Source organism: Prionailurus bengalensis, chromosome C2, assembly GCF_016509475.1.
Source record: "Prionailurus bengalensis isolate Pbe53 chromosome C2, Fcat_Pben_1.1_paternal_pri, whole genome shotgun sequence".
Taxonomy (NCBI): domain Eukaryota; kingdom Metazoa; phylum Chordata; class Mammalia; order Carnivora; family Felidae; genus Prionailurus; species Prionailurus bengalensis.
The window spans coordinates 68721096-68746439 of NC_057350.1; the positions used below are offsets into that span (position 1 = coordinate 68721096).

General features: G+C 39.1%; 2 protein-coding genes across 3 annotated transcripts in view; one reads left to right on the forward strand and one right to left on the reverse strand.

Moving 5' to 3' along the window:
* The window catches only part of HSPBAP1 (HSPB1 associated protein 1), a 60941-nt gene extending 55334 nt beyond the window's left edge, over positions 1 to 5607 (reverse strand). Inside the window, exon 1 of one of the 2 annotated variants that reach the window (XM_043594328.1) lies at positions 5401 to 5607. In XM_043594328.1, coding sequence (XP_043450263.1) covers positions 5401 to 5464 — 64 coding nt within the window. In that variant the 5' untranslated portion in view covers positions 5465 to 5607. The remainder of the gene's footprint in view (positions 1 to 5400) is intronic. The other variant, XM_043594327.1, reaches the window with a different exon arrangement.
* Positions 5608 to 6536: 929 nt separating this feature from the next.
* The window catches only part of SLC49A4 (solute carrier family 49 member 4), an 88141-nt gene continuing 69333 nt past the window's right edge, over positions 6537 to 25344 (forward strand). The window contains exons 1-2 of the mRNA XM_043594325.1: positions 6537 to 7329; positions 15533 to 15626. Of these exons, the coding sequence (XP_043450260.1) occupies positions 6978 to 7329; positions 15533 to 15626 (446 nt within the window). The 5' untranslated portion in view covers positions 6537 to 6977. The remainder of the gene's footprint in view (positions 7330 to 15532; positions 15627 to 25344) is intronic.

Consider the following 25344-nt stretch of genomic DNA (forward strand, 5'->3'; position numbering starts at 1 on the left):
GAAGTTCCACAGATAGGATTCCGAGAATCTAATACAAAAATATGAAGTCACCTGCAAAATGAGTGTGCATGCTGCTTTTCTCAAGGGAGCAGATCCATATTTTCATTAGATTTTTTTTTACTTCCTTAGGACTTCAAGATTAAAAAGCACAAGTTTCCTTACCACAATGAGATATCAGCTCACACCTGTCAGAATACCTAAAATCAACAACTCACAAAACAACAGATATTGGCGAGGATGTGGAGAAAGGGGAACATTTTTGCACTGATGGTGAGAATGCAAACTGGTGTAGCTACTCTGGAAAACAGTATGGAGGTTCCTCAAAAAGTTAATACAATGCTCTATGACCCAGCAATAATTAGTTATTATTATTTTTTTGGTAATTTAAAATTTTTAATAACTACATTAAAAAATAAGAAACAGGTGAAACTAAATTTAATACTTTTTGTTCATCCCAATATATCCAAATTATTAACATTTCAACATGTAATCAATATTAAAACACTATCAATATTTTAATATTATTAACAGTTTATAACCCATTTTTAAACTAAGTCTTCAAATACGTGTATTTGACACAAGACATCTTAACTGAGACTAGCCACACTTCAAGTGTTCAGGAGCCACATGTTAATTAGTTGCTACTGTTTTAGTCAGCACAGTTTTATACCATTGTCGGAAATTATTCTAAAGAAGTTCTATTTCAGTGAGTAGCTCACTTCTCCATCTCTTTATTTGATTGTCTCTGTTATCAACAAAACATTATTATTGATTATCATTCATGGCATTATTTAATTATCAGCAACAAACTGTTAAATCTACCTAGATTAGATTACTCATGAGGTTCATTATCAGAGCTTTGATTAATACAGCACTGTTAGGGGCGCCTGGGTGGCGTAGTCGGTTAAGCGTCCGACTTCAGCCAGGTCACGATCTCGCGGTCCGTGAGTTCGAGCCCCGCGTCAGGCTCTAGGCTGATGACTCAGAGCCTGGAGCCTGTTTCCGATTCTGTGTCTCCCTCTCTCTCTGCCCCTCCCCCGTTCATGCTCTGTCTCTCTCTGTCCCAAAAATAAATAAAAATGTTAAAAAAAAAAATACGGCACTGTTAGTTATTTATCCAAAGGATACAAAAATGCTGATTCGAAGGGGAACATGCACCCTGATGTTTATAGCAGTGCTATCAACAATAGCCACGTTATGGGAAGAGCCCAAATGTCCATCAATTGACAATCAGATAAAGAAGATATGGTATATATAATGGAATAGTACTTAGTGATCAAAATGAATGAAATTTTGCCATTTGCAACAATGTGGATGGAACTAGAGTGTATTATGCCATGCTAAGTGAAATAAGAAAATCAGAGAAGATAAATCTATGATTTCATCCATATGTGGAATTTAAGAAACAAGACAGGTGAACATAGAGGAAGGGAAGGAAAAATAAGATAAAAACAGAGAGGGAGGCAAACCATAAGAGACTCTTAAATACAGAGAACAAGCTGAGGGCTGATGGAGGGGAGGTGTGTGGTAGGGGGATGGGCTAAATGGGGGATGGGCATTAAGGAGGGCACTTGTTGGGATGAGCACTGGGTGTTACATGTAAGTCATGAATCACTAAATTTTACTCCTGAAACCAATACTACACTGTATGTTAACTAACTTGAATTCAATTAAAAGAAAAAAAAAACTATACTGTAATTAAAACTAAAAAGTAAGAAAACAATAGGATAAAATAAATAAAATAAAATAAAATAAAATAAAATAAAATAAAATCAATGTTGATAAACAAACAAACAAAAAATCACAAGCTTCCTTAAAACATTAAATACGAAGGGGTGCCTGGGTGGCTCAGTCAGTTAAGCGTCTGACTTTGGCTCAGGTCATGATCTTGCAGTTTGTGAGTTCAAGCCCCGAGTCCGACTCTGTGCTGACAGCTCAGAGCCTGAAGCCTGCTTCGGATTCCATGTGTCTCTCTTTCTGCCTCTTCCCTGCTCACACTGTCTCTCTCTCTCTCTCAAAAATAAATAAACGTTAAAAAAAAACAGTAAATATGGAGTTATCTTAGGACCTAGCAATTTTGATTTTAGATATACACCCAAGAAAACTGAAGAGATGTTAATACAAAAACATGTATATTAATGTTCATAGCAGCATTATTCATAGTAGCCAAAAAGGGCAAACAACCCAAATGCCATCAACTGATAAATGGATAAACAAAATGTGGTATTACCATACCATGGAATAGCACTCAGCCATAAAAAAATGAAGTATTGATCTGTGCTACAGTACAGATGAAGCTTGAAAATATTATGCAATGTGAAAGAACCCGGACACTAAAAGCCCCACACTGCATGATTCCATTTACACGGAACATCCAGAGTAGGCACATATACACAGAGACAGAGAGTAGACTAATGACTGCCAGGGGCTGGGGAGAGGGTCTGACTAAGGGTGACTACTGATGGATACCAGGGTTCTTGGTGTGATGAAAGTGCTCTGGAATTATGGTAGTAATGGCTGCACAACTTTGTGAACATACTAAAAATCACTGAATTGTATACTTTAAAAGGGTGAATTCATGGTAAGTGAATACTATATCTAAAAAAGCCTCCTCTTACCTAGCTGCATGCGTGATATCTTTTGCATCATCTCTCCTTACCTAAACTCTATGCATGTACACATTGCTCCCAATCACCTCCTTTTCTTCAGGTTCCTAATTTGCATAGTTTCTCAGGCTGAAAAATTCCAGAGATCTAATTTCTTGTCTCTTGGTTTCAACACCCATCAGTCACCAATGCCAGGCCTTTTTATTAATAATAAAACATACCACTCTTGAACATGTAATTCCTGCCAGACACTATGCTAGATGATCCACAATTATCTTTAATTTTTACAATAATCATGCATTTTACAGAGGACAAAACTGAGGCTTAAAAGTAAGTACCTGTCCTTTAGTCTCTCTCCCTCCCATCTGTCCTCCACCCTTCAGGCAGAGTGATCCTCCTAAAACCAAATCTGATCAAGTTACTCCCTTAACTAAAGCTCTTTAAAAGCCTCCTACTTGGGGCGCCTGGGTGGCTTGGTCAGTTAAGCATCCGACTTCGGCTCGGGTCATGATCTCGCGGTCTGTGAGTTCGAGCCCCGCGTCGGGCTCTGTGCTGACAGCTCAGAGCCTGGAGCCTGTTTCAGATTCTGTGTCTCCCTCTCTCTCTGCCCCTCCCCTGTTCATGCTCTGTCTCTCTCTGTCTCAAAAATAAATAAACGTTTAAAAAAATTAAAAAAAAAATTAAAAAAAAAAAAGCCTCCTACTGTCATAAAGTCCAGACTCCTTAACTTGGTACGAGGTGCCCTCCACAATCCCTCTTCTCTCACCACTTCTAATACCAGCTTCTTTCAGTTCCTGGACCATGCCATGCTCTTTCTCCTCCTGCCTCTGGACTTGGCAGGGTTCCCTTACTCATTCACACAACAAACATGTATGAATGGCCCACTATGTGTCTGGCATTGTACTTGCTGCTTGGGCATATGTGATGAATAAAACAGATGTAGGTCCTGCCTTCAAGGTACTTAAGGTCAAGTGGAGGAAACAATACTAAACAAGTAATTACAGGTGAATGATGTAAGTAATTACAGGTGAATTATAAGTGAATGATGGAAGCAGGATGCTGTATCACAGAACATCTAGGGTTAGAAATCAGGGGAAAACTACAATGATTGTTTTAGATAGGTTGGTCTGGTAAGAACTCAGGTGGTGACACACTCTGAAACGTGAAGATTAAGAAGCCAATTATGTGAAAAGTAGACAACAGGAGGGGGCAGTGAGTGCCAACAGATACTCCTGCAGACATCAGCAGAGCCCAGACCAAGGACTTTTGTAGGCCATGGTTAAGAGTTTGGATTTTATTGTAAGTGCACTGGAATTCATTTAAGAATTTTATGTAAGGGAGTATCACTTTTTTTTTTTTTTTTTTTTTTTTTGCTGAGTGGAGAAGGGATTGGAAGGGCAGAAGATAAAAAACAGGGTCACATGGCCTGAAGATATAGGAGGGGTGTAGGTGAGAAATGTGGATGATTTGGACAAGGGTCTGAGAGTAAAGGAGGAAAAAAGTAGACAAAATAGACACAGAACTGACCTGACTGGCAAAGTCATCCACTGAAAGTTATGAAGAAAGGATATTGGGGAATTGTCACTAGAGGAAGTAAGCTTACCACAGAAACAGAATCAGAGGATCTCAGGCCCATGCTGACTGAATATTCAAGAAGTTGATCAGCACTTTTTCCGGCAAAATTGAGCCACATAAGTGCAGGTGCAAAGAAAACAAAAGGTTGGGTTCATCCGGAGTATGGGTTTTACCAGAGGAATAAAAGTCAGGGAGGGACAACAGAACAGTACATCTTCAAGGAAGAGATCATGATAAAATAGAACATGCATTCTAAACTGGAGAAGGGGGTACAGATGGACAGAAAATGGAAGGATCAATGGATGGGGAGGTATAGATGAAGTTCAAGAATTGTATCTTTGGGATACATAAGGGAGTTTATAAAGATAAGAGACTGCTCACACTAGGAGGAAGTTATAATTGTTTCTCCTGCAAAATTAGTCATTTTCCTCCCTAGGCAAAACATGACTATTTAATCTCCAACCACACCCATCCTGTGTTTTCCGGCTCCCTGTCTTCCCACAATTCCCCAGCACTACCACCTGAGTTTGTCATGATCTCATCCAATCTTAAAGGCCCACCTGCAACTACTCCTTCCTTGAAGCATTTCCACACTGAAACCTCTCCTCCCGGGGAACAGCTCTCACCCAATGTGTACTGCTGGTAGTATGCGTGTTACCAGATATTAGTCAATCTTTTCCTTCCTAAGCCCCTTTACTCAATTGGAAAAAAGGCATTATTATAAACAGTCAAAAGTCTCTAGAGCCAGTGAGCACCAGGCACAGAGGAAATCACTCAGTACAGCTAACACAGACTTCAGGCACATGGGCCACCCAGCTTCACTGGTTATCTAAGGCAGGATTCCACTGAAGTTGAGCAAAAGCTCATAATCTCTGTTCATAAAAGTCCCAGATACTTCCATTTACCTCAAGAGTAAATTTTTATACAAATTAAATTTCATATAAATTTATACAAATTTAATTTTAATCCATTCAAACCACCCTTGTGGGTAAATCAGCACTGGCAGGATGTGGGGATTCAGGACCTGTAAGATGACTGGAAGTCTGCATGTCCCAACTTGAGAAAAGCCACGTTCGCTAAAGATAATAGTTTTCCTCACAGTTTAATGCAGGGCCAGAGAGACCTGAAATAAGAGCTAAATCAAACGGCCACATGAGAGGCAGCAAGAGTCAGCTGGCAAGGGGTTGTACTCTTGGTCTGACTTCAGCGTGGCGCCTACCTTCCACCTCTCCAGCTCCAGCTGCAGGGGCCGTGTCAGCGGTCGCCCGCGGGCCTGCTGCCATGGCTAGCTTCGCCCCAACCCCAAACCGGAGCGGAGTGGAGTGGGTTCTGAGGAGGGCCAAGACCCAGGTTCTGGGGTCGCACGACGGGAAGGAGTCGCCGTAGCAGCTGCAGGACTCTTCCCGGAAGCACCCCTCACGCAGCAGTCACGTGACATGCGCTGGGCGGGGCCACGCAGGTTTGTTTTGATTCCCTTGTTGTTGAAATGTCAGCACGTGGTCTGTCTGTAGCGCTTTTTACCTTACCCAGATCTTAGCCTTCTTTCATTGTAGTCTTTTCTGGCTTAGTTTCTGCTCCTCTGTTTTTATTTAGTCTGGTCCTTCTTATCTGCCTTGGCGCTTTCCTCCACCCAAAGTATTGGAGTTTTGGGGTATGGTTTGCAGTTTTGTGGGGCTCCGGGCGGTGGAATGTGGCTCTGCCTCCGCATACTCTGTAGCCGCGCTCACTAGCTTTGGGCACCAGGAGAGGTCACGCTTCTCTTCCACCTCTCTTGCCCTTGTGGCAGCAACTTGACTCTATCTGGTTTTTGTGGCTGCTGGGGAATACGAACCTCGGGCAAATATCCTTTAATTGTGTTCTCCGTGACTCATTCCCGACCCACACAAGACAAATCGCTTGACCTAGGGTTTCAAGGCTACTAACCGACAGCTGTCAGGCTTCTGGATTTGTATAATGAAATAAACAATCTGCTGCTTGATCAAGACATCAACAATCCCCACCCTTCTCACTTTTCCACTGGTCAAAATTGTAATAACTGGAGATGGATCTAAGTGATTAGGAGCAGAAACCTAGTCTTAATCAACCTATCTTTATTGCTAGCCTGTTATTGACAAGCAGAGGGTTGAACGATATGTGTCTTTTTTTATACATATGAATGGAACTCCCTAATTTATAATCTCAATGAGTAAAACAAAAAGCTGATAAAACTAGGCAGTACTTTATGTAAAAAAATAAACGAAAAGTTAGGTTCATGCGTTAAATCTTATCCTATATCCCCTTTCATTTCTGAAGTTAGAAATCCAACAAAAATAACAATAAACCCAATATAGAAGCAAGCATTAGCGTAAGTGATCAGAAGTCTCAGAGTTGTTTATTGAGCACGTGATGTAAACTTCGGCACTTCCTCCAGCAATCCCAGGTTCCTTGCCCAACCTCCTCTTAAGCTTCTCCGGGAGTTTCCTCTTTCCCGGGCTCAGCCACGCCCCTCCCGCCTTTTCAGTTCTGCTTGTCCTCCCTCGGGGAAGCAGTCTCCACTCTCTCTCCCGCCTCTCCAGCACCCAGTGGGGGCGGGGGGCTGCCCCAGTCCGGTACCCCAGCCTCCTCTTAGCCCGCCGCACCTGCCCCGCCTTCCAGCCCCAGGCCGGCTGGCGCGGCGCAGGCGCACCAGGCGTGGACCGGAGGCCGAGGGCTACCACAGCAGCTTCGGCCTCCACCTCCTCCTGCCGCAACCGCGCCGGGCTGGTCGGCAGCCACCGGGTCCGCGCTGGGCAGGGGCTCCGCGGGCCGCGTGTTGTCATGGGCACGGGCTGGAGCACCGAGGAGGAGCGGCAGCCACTGCTAGGGCCCGGACTCGGGCCTGCGCCGGGGACTGTCTGGAGAAGCCGGGAGGCGGCGGCGGCGGCGGCGTCCGGGATACCCGCGGCGGTCCCGGGTCCCGGACGGGTCTACGGGCGCCGCTGGCTGGTGCTGCTGCTCTTCTCGCTGCTGGGGTTCGCGCAGGGCCTGGTCTGGAACACCTGGGGCCCCATCCAGAACTCGGCGCGCCAGGCCTACGGCTTCTCCAGCTGGGACATCGCGCTGCTCGTGCTGTGGGGGCCCATTGGCTTCCTGCCCTGCTTCGCGTTCATGTGGCTCCTGGACAAGAGAGGTGAGGGGGTCCGGGCTGCGTCAGACCGGTGTTGTCGCTTCTGGGGGAGCCGGAGCCCGCCAGCCGCCGCCCTCGGCTTAGTCTGAGGGGTTATGTGAGGTGACCGAGTGTTGCTGGTATCCCATTCCCGTCTAGGAACCCTCCGTCCCCAAAGCGACAAATGTGGCAAGGCTCCTTTGCCTTCTGTATTTATGTTTACATGAAGGCCCATTATGCAACAGCAGAGACTAAGAGATCTCTAAATGTTCAGGCTTTTGCACAGTGTGGACGTCAGAGCATCCTCGTGCACGTGCTATGTATGTTTTTTACACCTAACAAAAATGACTGATGCTTCGACTTCAAAGGGATTGGGAGGTGTTGTGGGTGATAGGTCAGAAAATAGACCGATGATGCCCAGATATAAGGAAGTATTGAGTTGGCTTTGCATACTAAATGACACCCGCCCAAGGCTGTTGGAAAATTCCTGTCCGATGCTTTGATTTCTCTAAAATGGTGAAAGGCAGTTATAAAGTGTGTGTTTGTGACTAGGTTGTTGTTTCAGTTGAGATTTATGACTCTCAGATAAAGCGTGGCAGGTGAAGGAAGACTCTCTGAGGAATACTCCGAACAGACATCTCACTTTACCACTTGCCACGTGATTCTGTGAGGAGAAAAAAGAGGTCATAGGACTGAATTATATACTACACAGGTGTGGGTAACTGATTCTTGATCAATGTGATGTAACTGATGGAAAAGGAGGACAGTTTTAGGCATATAAGTATAGTTGCCAAAGCAAGAGAAATAGCTTGGTATGTACGCTCTGTGTTTAGTTTGAGCATTAATTTTAAGAAGACCATCGACAAACTGGGGCACTTTAAAAGTTGCATGACAAGAATAATAAAGGATGTAAATATCATAATGTGTAAGATTGAGGGAACTGGGTGTGTCATGTTTCAGAAAGAAACTTGAGGCAGAATATAAAATACGTGAAGATCCAGTAAAAGAGGAATTAGACTTACTCTGTGTAGTTCTAGAAGGAAGAATGAAACCGAGTGAAGTTACAAAAGGATGTAACTCAAAGCAATAAAGGAAGAACCTTCTAAGAACAAAAGGTGTCCAGCCCTGGAAGGTGTTTCTTGACTGGCCTAAAACTTCCAGATTTGGTACTTTTGCAGAGGATGAGTGTGCTAGATATCCAGGAAAGGTTTCTTGTAATGAATGGAGGTTTTCTTTGTTTGGATTTATTTGTTTGCTTTTAAACTGATCGTATTTGGATTTCACCACTTTTTCCACCAATGTCTTTTTTTTTTCTTCCTGTTCCAGGATTCAATCTAGTGTTCCAAATTACATTTAGTTATGATTTCTCACTGATCTCCTCCAATCTGTGACAATTCCTCTGTGATTCCTTACTAGGTTGGCTAAATTTAGGGGAAAATGTTGTTTTGTTGTTTCTTTTTATTTATCTTTATATCGGGAGCATTTTCCAATGTTCTAAATTAAACCAACTTTGTTTTTATGGTAGAAGAATGTTAATTTTTACTTTTTTTTATTATAATTTTATGAACTAGCTGTGGCTGGATAAATTAGGGACTACCTGTTCACCTTATAAGTTACTTTAGGATTTCTTTCAGTAGTTCCTGTAACCACATGGGGAATTCAGATATGTATTTGCCGTTGCTTGAAGCTATAAAACATAAATTTAAAAATTCTCTTTTAGGAAGTGGTTTTCCTTTTCAGTAAGAGAAAGCTGCTATACTTTCATATGTTGGCTGTCCTGCCGCAGATGTCCTATCTACGTACATAGAAAGTAAGTTCCTGCCATCCTTGGGTACTAAAATACGTTGCTCCATAGAGGGTAGATAGTTGTCTGGCCTTCCTGCTACTGTGGGTCCCAGTCAGCTTAGTAGAGAAGACTGGTTATCTTCCTAAGATGGGTTTTATACCCTCTCACCACTTTTCATCATTCAGAGAAGAGACAAAAAAGGACAGCTAGTAAGATAATAGGAGAACCAAGAGCAAGTGTGCCCTAGAAGCCAAGTGAAGAAAATTTTAAGAATGAGATAGTACCCAAATGTGTGTTGGGAGACAGCCTTCACAGAGCCTACATTCTAATGAGGAGGTCTAGGTAACAAACAAACAATAAAATTAAATATTTAGTATGCCAGATGGCATTGCTATCCAGATAATTGCTATGGAGAAATATAAAGCAGGGAAAAAGAGAAAGAGAGGAGGTCATGGTTGAAGAATGGAATGCTTGAAATTGAGATGATGTCATGGATGCAATCATAGTAAAGGTCAGAGTATAAGCAAGAAAACAGACTGCTGAGGTGTAGGGTAGAAGACACCATCATGAAATATGAAGTCAGGGGACTGAGAGGCCAGCATATTGAAATGATCATCTAGTGAATATCAAAATCATCAGATTTATGAAGAAGTAGTGTCACAAGGAATAAGAGTGAGCCGAGACATTTGCAAATGGTGAGGGTGAATGCCTTGGAGACAGGTGTGTGGTGGTCTATAGAGGACTGCAGCAAGGAGTTTTGAGTATTAGAATAAAATGTAATTAGAGCAGGGGCTCCTGGGTGGCTCAGTTAGTTAAGCATCCTACTTCAACTCAAGTCATGATCTTGCAGTTTGTGAGTTCAAGCCCCGCATCGGGCTCTGTGTTCACAGTGCAGAGCCTGCTTCAGATCCTCTGTCTCCCTGTCTGTCTGTCCCTCGCTTGCTCGCTCTCTCAAAAATAAATAAATATTTAAAAATTTTTTTAAGTTAATAAAAAAATATTATTAAAGCAAAGACTATTCTGGCCATGATAGAGTAATAGGAATGGGACTTATCCTTCTATTTTAAACAACTAAAAACAAAAAATGTGTATGAAACAGAGTTCTCAGACATTGGACAAAAGGCAGGGCAGGACAGCGATCGCCATGAATGCTTCAGCTTATTGCCTGGAGAGCATTTCCAGGTTGCAGTGCAGAGATGGGGAGTCCAGACATTCCTGCCGTTTTTCTAAGTTGAGACCATTTAGAATTGCAAGAGGCCAACTTAGCTAGAAATTTTAGGGTGAGAGTACCAGAAAGGAAAAAGCTTAATGGAAAGTTCTAGATCTACAAGGAGTTCCTCTTGAGTCTGCAGCTGATAACTGATCTGCAGATAAATGTGAGGAAACTACCAAACACTGGAAAAAGGACTAGGAAAAAGAACAGGAAGAACAATTCCCCGAAGACTGGGAATAGCTCACGTTCCCAATAGCCAGAAAGTAAAAACCTCAAAATACATAGGAGGTTGGGTTGAATACTCAGAGAGGCATTGTTTCAGTAGTAAAGACAAAAGAACTCTAAGGTAAAGAATGCTTTTGTTTCACCTAATAAAGCTTGAAAGTATGTCTCGGAGGGGCACCTGGGTGGCTCAATTGGTTAAGTGACTGACTCTTGGTTTCGGTTCATGTCATGATCTCCTAGTTAGTGAGTTTGAGACCCTCATCGGGCTCCACAGCTGGCAGCACAGAGCCTGCTTGGAATTCTCTCTCTTTCCCTCTCTCTGCCCCTCCCCGGCTCGTACTCTGTCTCTCTCAAAATAAATACTTTACCAAAAAAAGTATTCCTTGGAAAGGTCCAAAGTAACTTGGCTATATCTCACCATTGTTCACAAATATTTAAAGGAGTGCAAAAGAAAACCCGTCATCCAACAAGGTAAAATTTAGAATTCCTGACATCAAAATAAAAATTTACCAAGCATGCAAAGAAGCAGGAAAATATCACCCATAAAGAGGAGAAAAAACAATGAATAGAAACAGATCCCAAAATGGTACAGATGACAGAACTGGTAGGAACATCAAATCAGCTACTTTAAATAATCTATAGATGTTCAAGAAGACAGAAGAAAGCATGAACATGTTAAGGAGAGACACAGGAAACAAAAAGACCAACATTAAATTTCTATGGTGAAAATGCAATCTGTGTCTGAGACAAGAAAAAAAAAAAAAGATGTACTGGATAAGATTGAATAACAGATTAGACGTTGCAAAAGAAAAGATTAGTGAACTTGACAGCAATAGATACTATCCAAAATGGAAAAGAGGGGGGCAAAAAAAGACTAAAAAGAAATGAAAAGAACCCCACCAGCATCAGTAAGCTGTAAAAACAGTTTTAAGTGACCTAATATGTGTGTAATTAGGGTTCCAGAAGGAGAAGAGTAAGGGGAGAGGGCATAGAGTGAGATGAGGGAGGGCCAAAATAATTGAGGAAATAATGGCAGAAAAATTCCCTGTCTATAAACCCACAACTCTAAGAAATACAAGAATCCTAGCAGAAGAAACATGAAGAAAACTACACAGAGGCACATCACAATCATGTTGCTTAAAACCAGAGAAAATCTTAAAAACATCAAGGAAAGAGACTGCAGAGCTTTAGGGAGGAGAGAGTAATAGTGATCTGGAAGTGCTAGAGAAGCAGTGTCATCAGGAGAGGGGTTTTGGTGGGAGTAAGAAGGTGAAGAGAACATTTGGAGAAGGGCTTGAGAATGTAGGGATCCCATTGATTCGTGGATTCAGAGTGCTCCAGAAGGCACAGTGGAAAGGTTTCAGGAGTTGGGGACACTACAGAGATGAGGCCAGATTAGGGGATATATGAAGCCATATTTGTATAGCAATGACCTGTGAATCTTAGATTTCTCATGACTGATGTAAGCAGAAAATAACAGGCACAATGTGATTATTCCTGATGGTCTCCAAAGCAGATTGGGGTGGCAAGGCTGTGGTTGTTGGGGATAGGGAGCCTGGGGGATCTTACCAAGAACAAGTAGAGCCCGTCTTCACTCCAGCTGTTGAAAGTGTGGAGCCTGGGAAGAACAGACTTGCCAGACGAACTTTATGCCTATAATTAATTTCCCATGCATCCACCATGGATATGTGTTTGTGTCTGTTTTCCAATCAACTTTGCATCCTGATTTTTTAGGCACTTGTAGAGATGCCATTCCTATACCAAATATGATCCCAGTGAAAGGAGTTATTTCATCTATGGGAAGGAGGCTTCCTGCAGTGTCTGTGTGCCATATTTGGATAGAATTTGTTTTTATTTTCAATCATGTTTGGTTTTCTGAAATTGTTCTAAAACCTTTCATCAGATGGTTTTTGGCATTCATATCCCACTACTATAATCACTTGGTATCTACTTATTTATGTAAAAGTACTAGATGTCTCATAAGCTATTTTCCTAGGGTCCTCATACCTCTCCTTCCTAAAATCAGTTGATGTCTTTTTTGATTACATGAAATTATAGAGTTCCGCCTTGTCAAGATTCAAATGCGATAAAGAAAGCATTCTGTTCGGAATTGAGCATCATCTGGGGTGGATTAAGTAATACTTGGCAACAATTAAAAATAAGCAAGAAAAGGGGTACCCTGGGTGGTTCAGTCAGTTAAGCGTCCAACATTGGCTCAGGTCATGATCTCTCAGTTTGTGAGTTTGAGCCCCGCGTCGGACTCTGTGCTGACAGCTCAGAGCCTGGAGCCTGCTTTGGACTCTCTGTCTCCCTCTCTTTCTGCCCCTCTCCAGCTTGCATTCCTCTCTTTCTGTCTCTGTCTCTCTCAAAAATAAATAAACACTAAAACAAAAATTAATTTAAAAAAAGGTAAGCAAGAAAGCCACAAGTGGTACCTGTGAGATTGCTTTAATAATCAGCTTTTCACAACTTGTTTGTTCTAAAATGTATATATTTAACTGTTATATTGTCATTTATTTGATAAAAACTATAATTGAGTAGAAAAGTGTGCTGACCTTCAGCAGTAATAATAGGAAGCCTGGTTATTTGGACTATATGGCCATAAACAATGCCTCACTGCTTACTTGGTGGCTGCTTACCTTAATTACAAACCAAATACTTAGAAAAAAAAATATCATTTAGCAGGTAAGCCTTCTAGTCCAAAATCTATAAAATTTTCTTCAATATCTCATAGGACACCCCATATAACCTTATAAGAGCAACATTTTGCAAGTTTAGCATGTTTATGACCATGAATGTACTTATTATTAATTACACTCTATTTCCTGTGGCTATAATGTGTGTTTAAAATCTGCATTCTCTTAATAGAAACAGTAAATGAACAGTATGTATATATTACTTCTTACTGGGAAACACAATTTTCTATGGTATTCCTTCTGCCAAGTTGTATTAATCATATTCAAATCATATAAGAATATCATAAAGCTAACTCAGTTCATATCACACATTATCCTCAATGTGGCATGTGTGTGCCTGATGCAGATCTCGTTTATTTTCCTTGCTATGTTTAATCTGCATAATTATAGTTTTGTTGACTTTCAATTTCCTTGGTTAAGAAACAAAATTCAACTGAGTAAATTTAAAGATACTTATTGGCTTTATTCAATGATTCATGAATCAGACAGGATCTCATATAGCATATGAGCATATATGCTCATATAGAAAGGAGTTCCAAGGAGCTGTACAAAATGAAAGACTTTTATACACAGAATGGAGCAAAGGAAGTTGGATTGGTTGTGGCAAGGTCGTCTTCCTTAAGGGGACAGAAGAGGTCTCTCTGTCAGGCAGGTTAACTCACTAGCACTGGACTAGAGTAGGGATCCATTTCTGGGAGAACCAAAAATAATGAAGTCCATTTAGTTTGGTGACATGAGGCTTTGCATGAGCAACTCTATTTTTGGCCTGTTGTCTTGTTTTTAACACCTTAAAGCAGAAAAGCCCTTTGAAAATCAAAATACTTAACCATCTCCCATATTAAAAAAAAAAGATCTGGAAAAAAGAAACATTTGCACTAAAAATTTTGCATTAAGTCTATTCACTATGAAATGGCTTCAAGGAAGTGTTGAGTTTAGGAGAAATTGGAAGAAATGTCGTCCCTTTTCCCACATGCTTGGTAAGAGCCCCCTGTGTGATGTGGTTGCCACAAACAGCAAGGTGGTATTAGCTTAGTTGTAACAGAAATACAGCATTCAAGGGGCCCCTTGGGTGGCTCAGTCTGTTAAGCGTCTGACTTCAGCTCAGGTCATGATCTCGCATTTCATTAGTTCAAGCCCCGCATTGGGCTCTGTGCTGACAGCTCAGTGCCTGGAGCCTGCTTCGGATTCTGTGTCTGCCCCTCCCCTGCTTGTGCTCTCTCTCTGTCTCTCAAAAAATGAATAAATGTTAAAAAAAAAATGCAGCATTTGAACAGTAGGAATTTATAGTCCCATTATATTATTCTGCCATAGCTAGAATATTGTGTGTGTTTTTGGTTATCTTATTTTAATGTTTTTATATTCTCTTTTACCTTGTTATCCATGTGACTGACCATTGGCACACATTTTAAAAATAATTTATTTTATTTGAGGTAGAAAGGGAAAAGGTATCTGATCAATATTATAAAGTTCTAAACTTTTTAAAAACTGTATCATTCTATGAATTGAAAGCCATCTGATAAGTCAATAAAAATAAAAAGACCATTATTGTATTATCAAAGTGTTCTAAAAGAACCACCTCATATAACAAGCATTAGCTTGTCCTGATTATAAGATCAAATACATAATTAGCTAGTTGTCATTTTTCAAGAAAATTTAAAGCAGTGGTCTATCACCTTAAAAATCTTTATAGGTGTAGGTTAGAATTTTTGCAACTTGCATTTGAAAATTGGAAATTTCGGGGCGCCTGCATGGCGCAGTCGGTTAAGCGTCCGACTTCAGCCAGGTCACGATCTCGCGGTCCGTGAGTTCAAGCCCCACGTCGGGCTCTGGGCTGATGGCTCAGAGCCTGGAGCCTGTTTCCGATTCTGTGTCTCCCTCTCTCTGCCCCTCCCCCGTTCATGCTCTGTCTCTCTCTGTCCCAAAAATAAATAAACGTTGAAAAAAAAATTTTTAAAAAAAGAAAATTGGAAATTTCATATTGGATGTATAAAGCTAAAATATCTACTCCTTTAAAATTATGTTCTATATTTTTAGTGTTCTATGTGAACAAAACATTGTAGCCATTCATTTTGAAAAACTAGAGCTATTGGAACTTCTTCCTTGGTGTGATAATTCAAGTTTTCTATTAAAGTTAGAATCCTTTCATTTTCAGAACGTAGAATTTTTCCCCCATTTGTAGTTTTAGCAAAAAGCTATCATATTAGAATATAACATCATTATGATTGAGTAAAAAAATCTTTGCTTTTGACATCGGTCATATGTGAAAAGGATTTAAAAAATAACCCAGATGTTTTTGTTTCCTCTTAGGTCTTCGGGTAACTGTGCTTCTGACATCCTTCCTTATGGTTTTGGGAACTGGTCTAAGATGCATACCTGTATCAGACTTAATGCTTAAAAGAAGGTAAATCATAAATAACTTAAAATTTATCCCACATTTTTCTCTTTTTTATGAGTATATTATATATGTTTGGTTATAAGCATTTAGTAAATAGTTCCAGTTTTAAGAGTCTCAGTAGAAGGTCATATTTATATTAGCATTTATTTTCCCCCCTACATGATGATTAATTCAATAAACATTTATTAGTTGTCATATGGAAGAGGACTCTACTAGTTTTTCTGTAAATAAAAAGAACAATTAATCTTCATGCTATCTAGGAGCTATAGTGACCACAGGAAAATAATAGTATAACATAAGGAAGAATAAAGTAGTTAATGCAGTAGAAGACGTATAAAACTGTCCTGAGAGACTGAGAGAAGTTTTGGCTGAGGGTGTCAAAAAGAGTTCACGCGGCACCTGGGTGGTTCAGTCTGTTAAGCATCTCTTTTTAAAAAAAAATTTTTTTCAATGTGTATTTATTTTGAGAGAGAGAGAGAGACAGAGCTCAAGAGAGAGAGGGGGACATAGAATCTGAAGCAGGCTCGAGGCTCTGAGCTCTCAGCACAGAGCCCAACGTGGGGCTTAAATTTGTGAACTGTGAGATCGTGACCTGAGCCAAAGTCAGATGCTTAACTGATTGAGCCACCCAGGTGTCCAAGTGGCTGACTTTTGATTTTGGCTCAGGTCCTGATCTCAACAGTCATGAGATTGAACCCCACATTGGGCTCTGCACTAAGCATGGAGCCTGCTTGGGATTCTCTCTCCCTTCACTGCCCCTCCCCAACTGGTGTTTTTTCTCTCTCTCTTTCAAAATAAATGAATAAACAATAAAAAAAAAAGTTCATGAAGGGGGTGATAATTAAACAAGGCATTGGAGGGTGAGTAGAATTTGATAACTGTAGTTTGGGGAAAGAATATTACAGAGTAGAAGAATAGCAGGAATGAAGGCATAGAGTAGGTAAGCATAGGCCTCTTCTGGGATGGATAGGTAGCTTCATTTGTGTACAGCATCATTTCTGCAACTGGGGTCTCTGGATGTATTCTCAGAGGGCACAAGGTACAAGAAAATTTTAAAGCTTTATTTTCCTGTTGGTTAGAATATTAAAAATTATTTTACCAGTAATAATCTGTAACTAAAAGACATTTTTACTAATCAGAACATCAATTTCTTAAATTAGTGTTTCTTAAACTGGGGCCATAGGATGTGATCTTGAAACTCATTGAGAAATTTTTCCCCTTTAAAGAGGACCCATTGGAGCATCTGGGTGGCTCAACCCGTTAAACACTTGACTTCGGCTCAGGTCATGAGCTCATGGTTTGTGGGTTCAGGCCCTGCGTCAGGCTCTGTGCTGATAGCTCAGAGCCTGGAGCTGCTTCAGATTCTGTGTCTCCCTCTCTCTCTGCCCCTCCCCAGTTCACACTCTGTCTTTTTCTCTTTCTCAAAAATAAATAAAAATTAAACAAAATTTTTAAAAAAAGGATTCATAGATTATTCAAGTTTGGGAAACACTGGTCTACGGGATAAGGTATAAGAATGGGATATAAAGAGATGAGTTTAGAAAAGGTTATCCAGAATATGAGGGATCTTAGATGCCGTCCTGTAGAATTGTGTTTTCCTCATTGGGCAGTTGGAAGCCACTTAGTTCTTAAGTGGCTCAGAACAACAATAGGACCTGACCTGTATTGGGTAAACTCCTGATTTGAGGTATGTAGGATTGATTACAGAAGGGAGAGATAGTTGGTAGGAGACCAGGAAAGAAGACATGAGAGCCCAAATTGGAGTCATTCTTTTATTTGTTTATTCATTTATCAGTTTAGTTACTCGACAGAATTCACTGTGTGCCAAGCTCTTTTCTGGACATGGGGAATACAACAGAGAACGCTATAGACAAATGCTTGTCTCTTGGAGTTTACATTCTGGTTGGGGAAAGAGGCGGTAAGATAAGTAAATAAAATATATAGTATGTGTTATGGAGAAAAAATAAAGTAGGAAGGAAAGATTTGAAATGTCAAGGGAAGGATGGTGAAATCTCAGAAAGAATGGCCAAAAAAAACAAAACCAAAAAAAAAAAAAAAACGCTTACTAGGAAGATAACTTTATGGGGTAAAAACCCAAAGAATGGACCATACATTATCTGGGGGCCAAGCATTCCAGGAAGAACAGCAAGTGTAAAGGGTGGGAAGGGAAGAATGTGCCTGCCTGGCAGGGAGACTGGTGTGGCTGGAACCATGTGAGATATGAGAGATTTCATGGGAAGAGTGACAGGAAATGATGAGACCAGCCTGGTTATGGAGTGGTGGGAGCATGAGACAGGGTCCTTTAAGACCTTAGCTTTTTCTGAGCTAGAAAACCATTGGTGGTTTTGAGTTGAGGAGAACCTTGGTCATAAGCTGCTCTGTTGAGAATAGACTGATGCTGAAGGTCAAGGGCAGGAATAAGAAAACCAGTTGGGGAACTGGTGCAATAAACCAGGTGAGAGATGATGGGTTTCTGTGGAAAGCTAGTCTTCATTTCCTATCCTTTTGAGTGAGGTTTTAACAGATGAGTTTCATTATTGTGTTTGAGATGTTCATAATTTTTCAAACATACGGTTTTTTTTTTTAAGCATCCACAGTTTTTAAGTACAAACTTCAGTAAACTTAACTTTAATGATGCATTCTTTCAAAAAGCCCATTAATATTTTTGTTAGCTTTTCTTCTGTCATGGGCGATCCATATTATTCTCTGTAGTCTTATTTCCCTTTATATCCTTTCCAGTTGTAAAATTCTAGGAATAATGAAGAGTTGACTCTCCATCTTGGTGAAGAAGATGATATGAAAAAGAAATAGAGCTCATAAAGAAATGTAAACAAAGAGAGATGAAAGAGAACTGCTAAAATAAAGAGTTCAGAGAGATTGAATCTTTCATAAAAAGAGGGTATAAATTGAATTTTCAGTCCTTATATGTTCATCTATAAAGAATGTAGGAATATTATCTCCTTAAAATGACACTTCGTTTTATGTCCATACAGTATTTCTTTTAAGCAGTAGTATTAACAATGCATATGCAGCTGTTAAAATGAAAATGCTACAATTAGAATATGTGTTTTTGACTAGTAGGTTCAATAGATCACCACTTTTAAGCTTCAGTCTCCATCCTGATACACAGCGGGAAGGGGTAAAGACCTTTAACATGGATTTGACTAGCACTGAAAAGAGTATTTGGCCATCTATATTTTGTGCCCCTGTTTTACTTGGAGCTTTTTGAGTCTCAGACCCAGTCTTCAGGAATAGTGACCCTCCACCCTTGGCTTCCTATATCTTAGCTTCTGTAAGTCTCAAGACATGAAAATAGCAGCTTCTGACAAGCTCTTTTCTCAATCAGGATTTTTCTTACCACCTTCGTATTGGTGCTGTACCTCTGCATGGTATCAATATTTCTTTTATCTGCATAGTACCAATAAAAATTCAAGGAAATTATTTTGCCACTTCTATTAACGTCATGGATAAATAAGGAACTTAGAATAATCAACTATAAAGCATGTCTTCTATGATTGGGAAGCAGATCATACAAAAAAATTATAGATGACATTGTTCTATAGCACTATATGATATTGCATGCCCAGTAAATAAAGATTTCTGGAAGGTGAACTTAAAGTAAGTTATATCTGCTGTTAATCATATGTGTTTATCCAGCAATTTCCTAACACATGCCATGTTATCTTTTAGTTCAGTATAGTTTTCATTAATATAAATAATAGATAACATTTACTAATGTGTGTTAGAAAGTTAAATAGTATGGTTCTAGTAAACATAGATTTTTTTTAAAGAAATATATTCTATTGTAAAATGCTTGTGGCTGGCAAAATTACATTTAAAATGACCAAAATGGCTGGCTCAGTTGGTGGAGTATGCGACTCTTAACCTGAGGGTTGTGGGATCAAGCCCCACATTGAGTGTAGAGATTACTTAAGAATAGAATAGAATAGAATAGAATAGAATAGAATAGAATAGAAAGAAAAGAAATAACCATATCAAATATTGTTTATTAAATGGTTTTGTGATAATTACTTAGCTATCTGGGGACCAAAAAAAATGAAGAAAAACCTTAAATCTCTGTCTTACCACTTAAGTAAATTCAAATTGGATCAAAAATTTAAATGTAAAAAAAAAAAATGAACCATAAAAGTGTTAGAACATGAGACTATTTTTCAATACTTTTTGCATGGGGAAGGCCTTCCTACACAAGTCCCAGAAGCCATAAAAGAAAGGCTTCATCTGGGACCTCATCAAAATAAAAAAGCTTCTGCACAGCGAAGGAAACAATCAGCAAAACTAAAAGGCAACCGACGGAATGGGAGAAGATATTTGCAAATGACATATCAGGTAAAGGATTAGTTTCCAAAATCTATGAAGAACTTGTCAAACTTAACATCCAAAAAACAAATAATCCAATGAAGAAATGGGCAAAAGACATGAATAGATATTTCTCCAAAGAAGACATCCAGATGGCCAACCGACACATGAAAAAATGCTCAACATCGCTCATCATCAGGGAAATAAAAATCAAAACCACAATGAGATACTACCTTACACCTATCAGAATGGCTAACATTAACAACTCAGGGAACAACAGATGCAGAGAAAGAGGATCTCTTTTGCATTGTTGCTGGGAATGCAAGCTGGTGCAGCCACTCTGGAAAACAGTATGGAGGTTCCTCAAAAAACTAAAAATAGAACTACCCTACAACCCAGCAATTGCACTACTAGGCATTTACCCATGGGATACAGGTGTGCTGTTTCAAAAGGACACATGCACCCCCATGTTTACAGCAGCACTATTAACAATAGCCACAGTATGGAAAGAGCCCAAATGTCCATCGATGGATGAATGGATAAAGAAGATGTGGTGTATATATATACAATGTAGTATTACTTGGCAATCAAAAAGAATGAAATCTTGCCATTTGCAACTGTGTGGATGGAACCAGAGGGTATTATGCTAAGTGAAATTAGTCAGAGAAAGACAAAAATCATGTGACTTCACTCATATGAGGACTTGAAGAGACAAAACAGATGAACATAAGGGAAGGGAAACAAAAATAATATAAAAACAAGGAGGGGGACAAAACATAAGAGACTCTTAAATATGGAGAATAAACTGAGGGTTACTGGAGGGGTAGTGGGAGGGGAGATGGGCTAAATGGGTAAGGGGCACTAAGGAATCTACTCCTGAAATCATTGTTTCACTATATGCTAACTAATTTGGATGTAAATTTAAAAAAATAAAAAATAAAACAAGTTAAAAAAAGATTCCGATGTGAGAAAAAAAAAAGGCTTCATACATCTGACCACATAAAAATTTATATTATCTTCATGATTAAATATACTACAAAACAAAGTCACAAGTTAAAAACTGGGGAATATTTGCAACAATAAAGTTGTTGAATTTTAGTTGAAAAGAATTCCTTCAAATAAAATAACTTAGTAGGAAAATGAGTGACAGGTATGAATGAGTAAGCAATTACAGATAATTGAAATACAGATGACGTAAACTTAGGGAAAGATGTTAAGCTCTCTGTCATAATTAAAGAAATGAAAATTAAAACAGCAAGTAGATGTCTTTTTATTGGCAAAGATGAAAAAGTGTGATGACATGGTATGTTGCTCAGGGTAGGAAAAAACGGGCACCACTGATGTGCGAGTAGTTTGGGGCATTCCTATTTGGAGGGTATTTTGACAGTATTTAGTAGATTCAAAATGCAATTGTCCTTTAACCCAATATTTACACTTCTAAAAAATTAGCCCACATATAAAGCTCTACCAGTTTGCAAGAATAAGCATGTTTATGCAGCTTGGCTTGTAATAGTAGATGACTGGTCAGAAGGGCAGTGTCTTCAAAAGAGGATTGGTTATGGTGAAGTGCATGATGGAATAGTATGCAGCTGTGAAAAGGAAGTGAAAGTTCTGTTAAGTGCTGAACAGAAATGTTTCCAAGATATAGTGTCAAGTTTTTTTTTAAATGCAAAGTTTACATATTATGTAACATGTTATGTTTAAAATGTTCCTACTTAGAAAAAAGTGGGAGGGATGTATGTGCCAGTGTTTGGCAAGGAACTGTTTTGAAAGAAACCATTATATTGTTTCTGAGAAAGATGTCTGGGGAACTAGAAGTCTGGGGTTGAGGGGAGATTTACTTTTTTTTTTTTTTTTTTGGTACTCTTTCCTATTCTTGGAAATATTTTTACCATGTGCATATATTACCTTTTTGACTGAAGACACTAGTTAAGTGAAACTAAAATGACCATGTTAGAGTTTTAGTAACAAGAATAAGAGAAGGAAAGGCAAAGAAGGGTTATATGCAGATTTCCCCAGTATAGAAATAGAAACCTTTCTGTGTAAAAATGAACAGTTAATAGATTTCAGGATTAAGACTCTTCTCTGTAAAATACATTAAGATTCAGGTTTCCCTAGGTCAGTGTTTTTTAAAAGTATGGTTTACAGACTACCTACTTATTAAAAATGCAGATCCCTGTGCCCCACTGTAGTTCCACTGATGTGGTCTCTGGAATGAATCTCCAGAATCAACAGTTTGAACACGCTCCTTTAGTTAATTTTGTGTTCATTTAAGTTTCAGAACTAGTCCCTAAGTTCTAGCATCCTCACTTTAAATGATTAAGCACATTGCATTGTGCTTGCCCATCCTGCAGTATAGTCACATAATATATTTAATGTCTTGAAGCAGATTAAGATTTAGCCTTTATTCAATAATTTTATTTGCCCCGGTTTGACTCTTAAGCCTCCAGGGGTCAAGTTTCACTACTGTTTCTGCATGGTGGTAATATGGGCTCTGGATGAGGGAGATTGGTAGGCAAAGATAACTCATCTTCATTAGCAGTTAACAGGATAAAAAAATAGAAAGCTGTGGATAATACTTTTTCCTCTTTTGGTTATCTTTAGGATATGGTGATTTTTGAGACATTTCTTCCAAGGGCCCATTCAGTATCTTATATGAATATTTTTATTTACTTTGTTTAGGTTAAACATAATATACGTATAGAAAAGTACATAAACATATATGTACACTTTAGGGAAATAATCATAAAACAGGCAGCCATGTACCCATTACCTAAATTAGAATTCTAGAATTCCCCATGGGCCCCTCCCTCATCATACCCCTCTCCTTCCCTACTTTACATAATCATAATCACACATGTTGATAGGATTTCCAGAGTAGGCTGAGTTGAAAGTTATGAGGAATATATTCAGAGTCTGTTGTAAATCCCAATTTTTTTCTTTTGAATAAAGATTTGCCCTAGATTTTTTTTCTCTTAATGTCAAAAGGAACAAACAATTAAAATATTATTTTATCTGCAACAAAATCATTACAGGAACAAAATAGGCCAGTAGTAGATGTTGGTAATAATTTAACATAATTAAAAACCTATAAGTCAGTAGGTTATTAAACAAATCATATTTTATTAAGTAGGTTTATCTAATATGTGTTTGGGAAAATCAGTTACTTATTTGGTTACCTTACATATATCAAAATACATTCCAGATGGAGTGATGAGCTGCGTATTTAACAGGGAGACAGTATCAGGGAAAATTAATCTTATCTCTAAAGAGATTTCTTTTTTCCAAGCATAAAAACCATGAAAAAGATCACAAAGGGAAAGATTTATAGGTTTGACTACATAAACGTTTGAACCTTTATGCTTCAAAACAAATCAAAGTTAAAACGCAAACTGGGAAAAATATGTGTTGCAAGTATGATAGATAACCGATAGAATAATATAAAAATATATAAGCAATTTAGGAGGGTGAATGGAAAAACAGATACAGTAGACATAAATAACAAATGTTGGTTTCCAGATTTCATCCTTTAAATTCATAATTCAACAGTCAGCATTTATTGACAGCCTATGCATTAGTAAGGTATAAAAAGCTAAGCTATATAATAAAGATACCAAAAATACACAGACTCAATGAGATAGAAGTTTATTTTTCTCTGGAAAAAAAAAAAAGCAGTCTAAAAGATAGTGGATTGCTTGAGATTTGCTCAAAGCAGGTAGGCAGCTCTGTTCCACAAGGCCCTCCAAGGACCCAAGTTTCTTTTCTGTTGTTGCTGTAACATCCCCTAGAGGGATGTCCTCGTCCAAGTGGTTGAAGCCGGCTCATAGTCATACTCTCATTCTAGCCCACAGGAAGGGGAAGTAGGACATCCAGGGCAATGACTACATCTTTAGGTGATGACGAAGAGGTTGTATATGTCATTTGTATTCACGTCCCATTGTAGACTTAGTCACATGGCCACCCCTGTCTTAAAACAGATTAAAGCCCTTCTGTAAGAGAGTCTAGAAATACAGCTCAGCAGCCATGTACCCAGTTAAAATGCAGGTAAATAATGTAGATAAATATATAAAGCATTCACTTAAAATGAGAAAGATTGCAATACACCAGTAGGGAAAAAAGACGAGTAATCAAAAAAGAAATGCAGATTAAAATGAGAAGATGCCTTTTGGCCTTACCAAGTGTGGTAGGCAGAATAATGCCCCCAGCCCCAAAGGATATCCATGCTCTCATCTCTGAAACCTATGAATATGTTATGTTACATGGTGAGGGAATGCTTTGGTTGCAGATGGAATTAAGTTTGCTAATCAGCTAACCTTAAAATAAGGAGCTTATCCCGAGTTATTCATGTGGGCTCAGTGTAATCACAAAAGTCCTTAAAAGAGACTGAAGAGGAAGTCAGAGATATGCAGCCTGAGAGGACTCAAATCTCTGTTGCTAGCTTTGAAAACAGGAAGGGGGCCTCTAGAAACCAGAAAAGGCAAGGAAACTGATTATTCTCTAGAGCCTCTATAAAGGAACATAGCCATGCTGACACCTTGATTTTGGCCCAGTGAGACCCATGTTGGATTCTGATTTACAGAGCTGTAAGATAGTAAATTTGTGTTGTTTTAAAGCCACAAGTTTTATGGTAATTTGTTATAAGAGCATTAGAAAACTAAACCAAGTTATTTGTGTGTATGTGTGTGTGTGTGTTCTTAACAGTGACACTCAGTGCTGATGAAACTTAATGCTGGTGAGACAAACATCAATCACAACTAATGGGGATATAAATTACTACATATCCTTCTGAAAACAATTTGGGAGTATGTTTCATAAAACCTAAAATGTTCATATCCTTTGACTTATTGACCCTAAAGAAGTAATTTGGGAAGTAGCTAATATTTACATACAAAGATTGTCACAACAGCATTATTAATATTAGCAAGTAAGTAGCAAACATTAGGAAAATGGTTAAATAAGTTTTGTATATCTGCATAGTAAACTGTCATGCTGTTATGATTACCAAGAATCTTTAATGAGAAGATGCTTATGACAGACTATGAAGTTAAAATGACTTAGTGGATAAAACTGTAAAGTCAGTATGGTTTTTGTGGTTACCTATGCTTAAGTATTGAGAGATGCATTGGGGCAGAGTGGGGGGTGGGGGGGGAGAACTGAAAGAAAAAAAGAAGCTCCTGGGTGGCTTAGTCGGTTAAGTGTCCATCTTTGACTCCGGTCATGATCTCACAGTTTGTGGATTCAAGCCCTGCATTGGTCTCCATCCTGACAGCTCAGAGCCTAGAGCCTGCTTTGGATTCTGTGTCTCCCTCTCTCTCTGCCCCTCCCCCACTTGCACTCTCTTTCTCTCAAAAATAAATAAACATTAACATAAAATTTGTTTTAAATACATTAGTATGGTTGTCTGGGC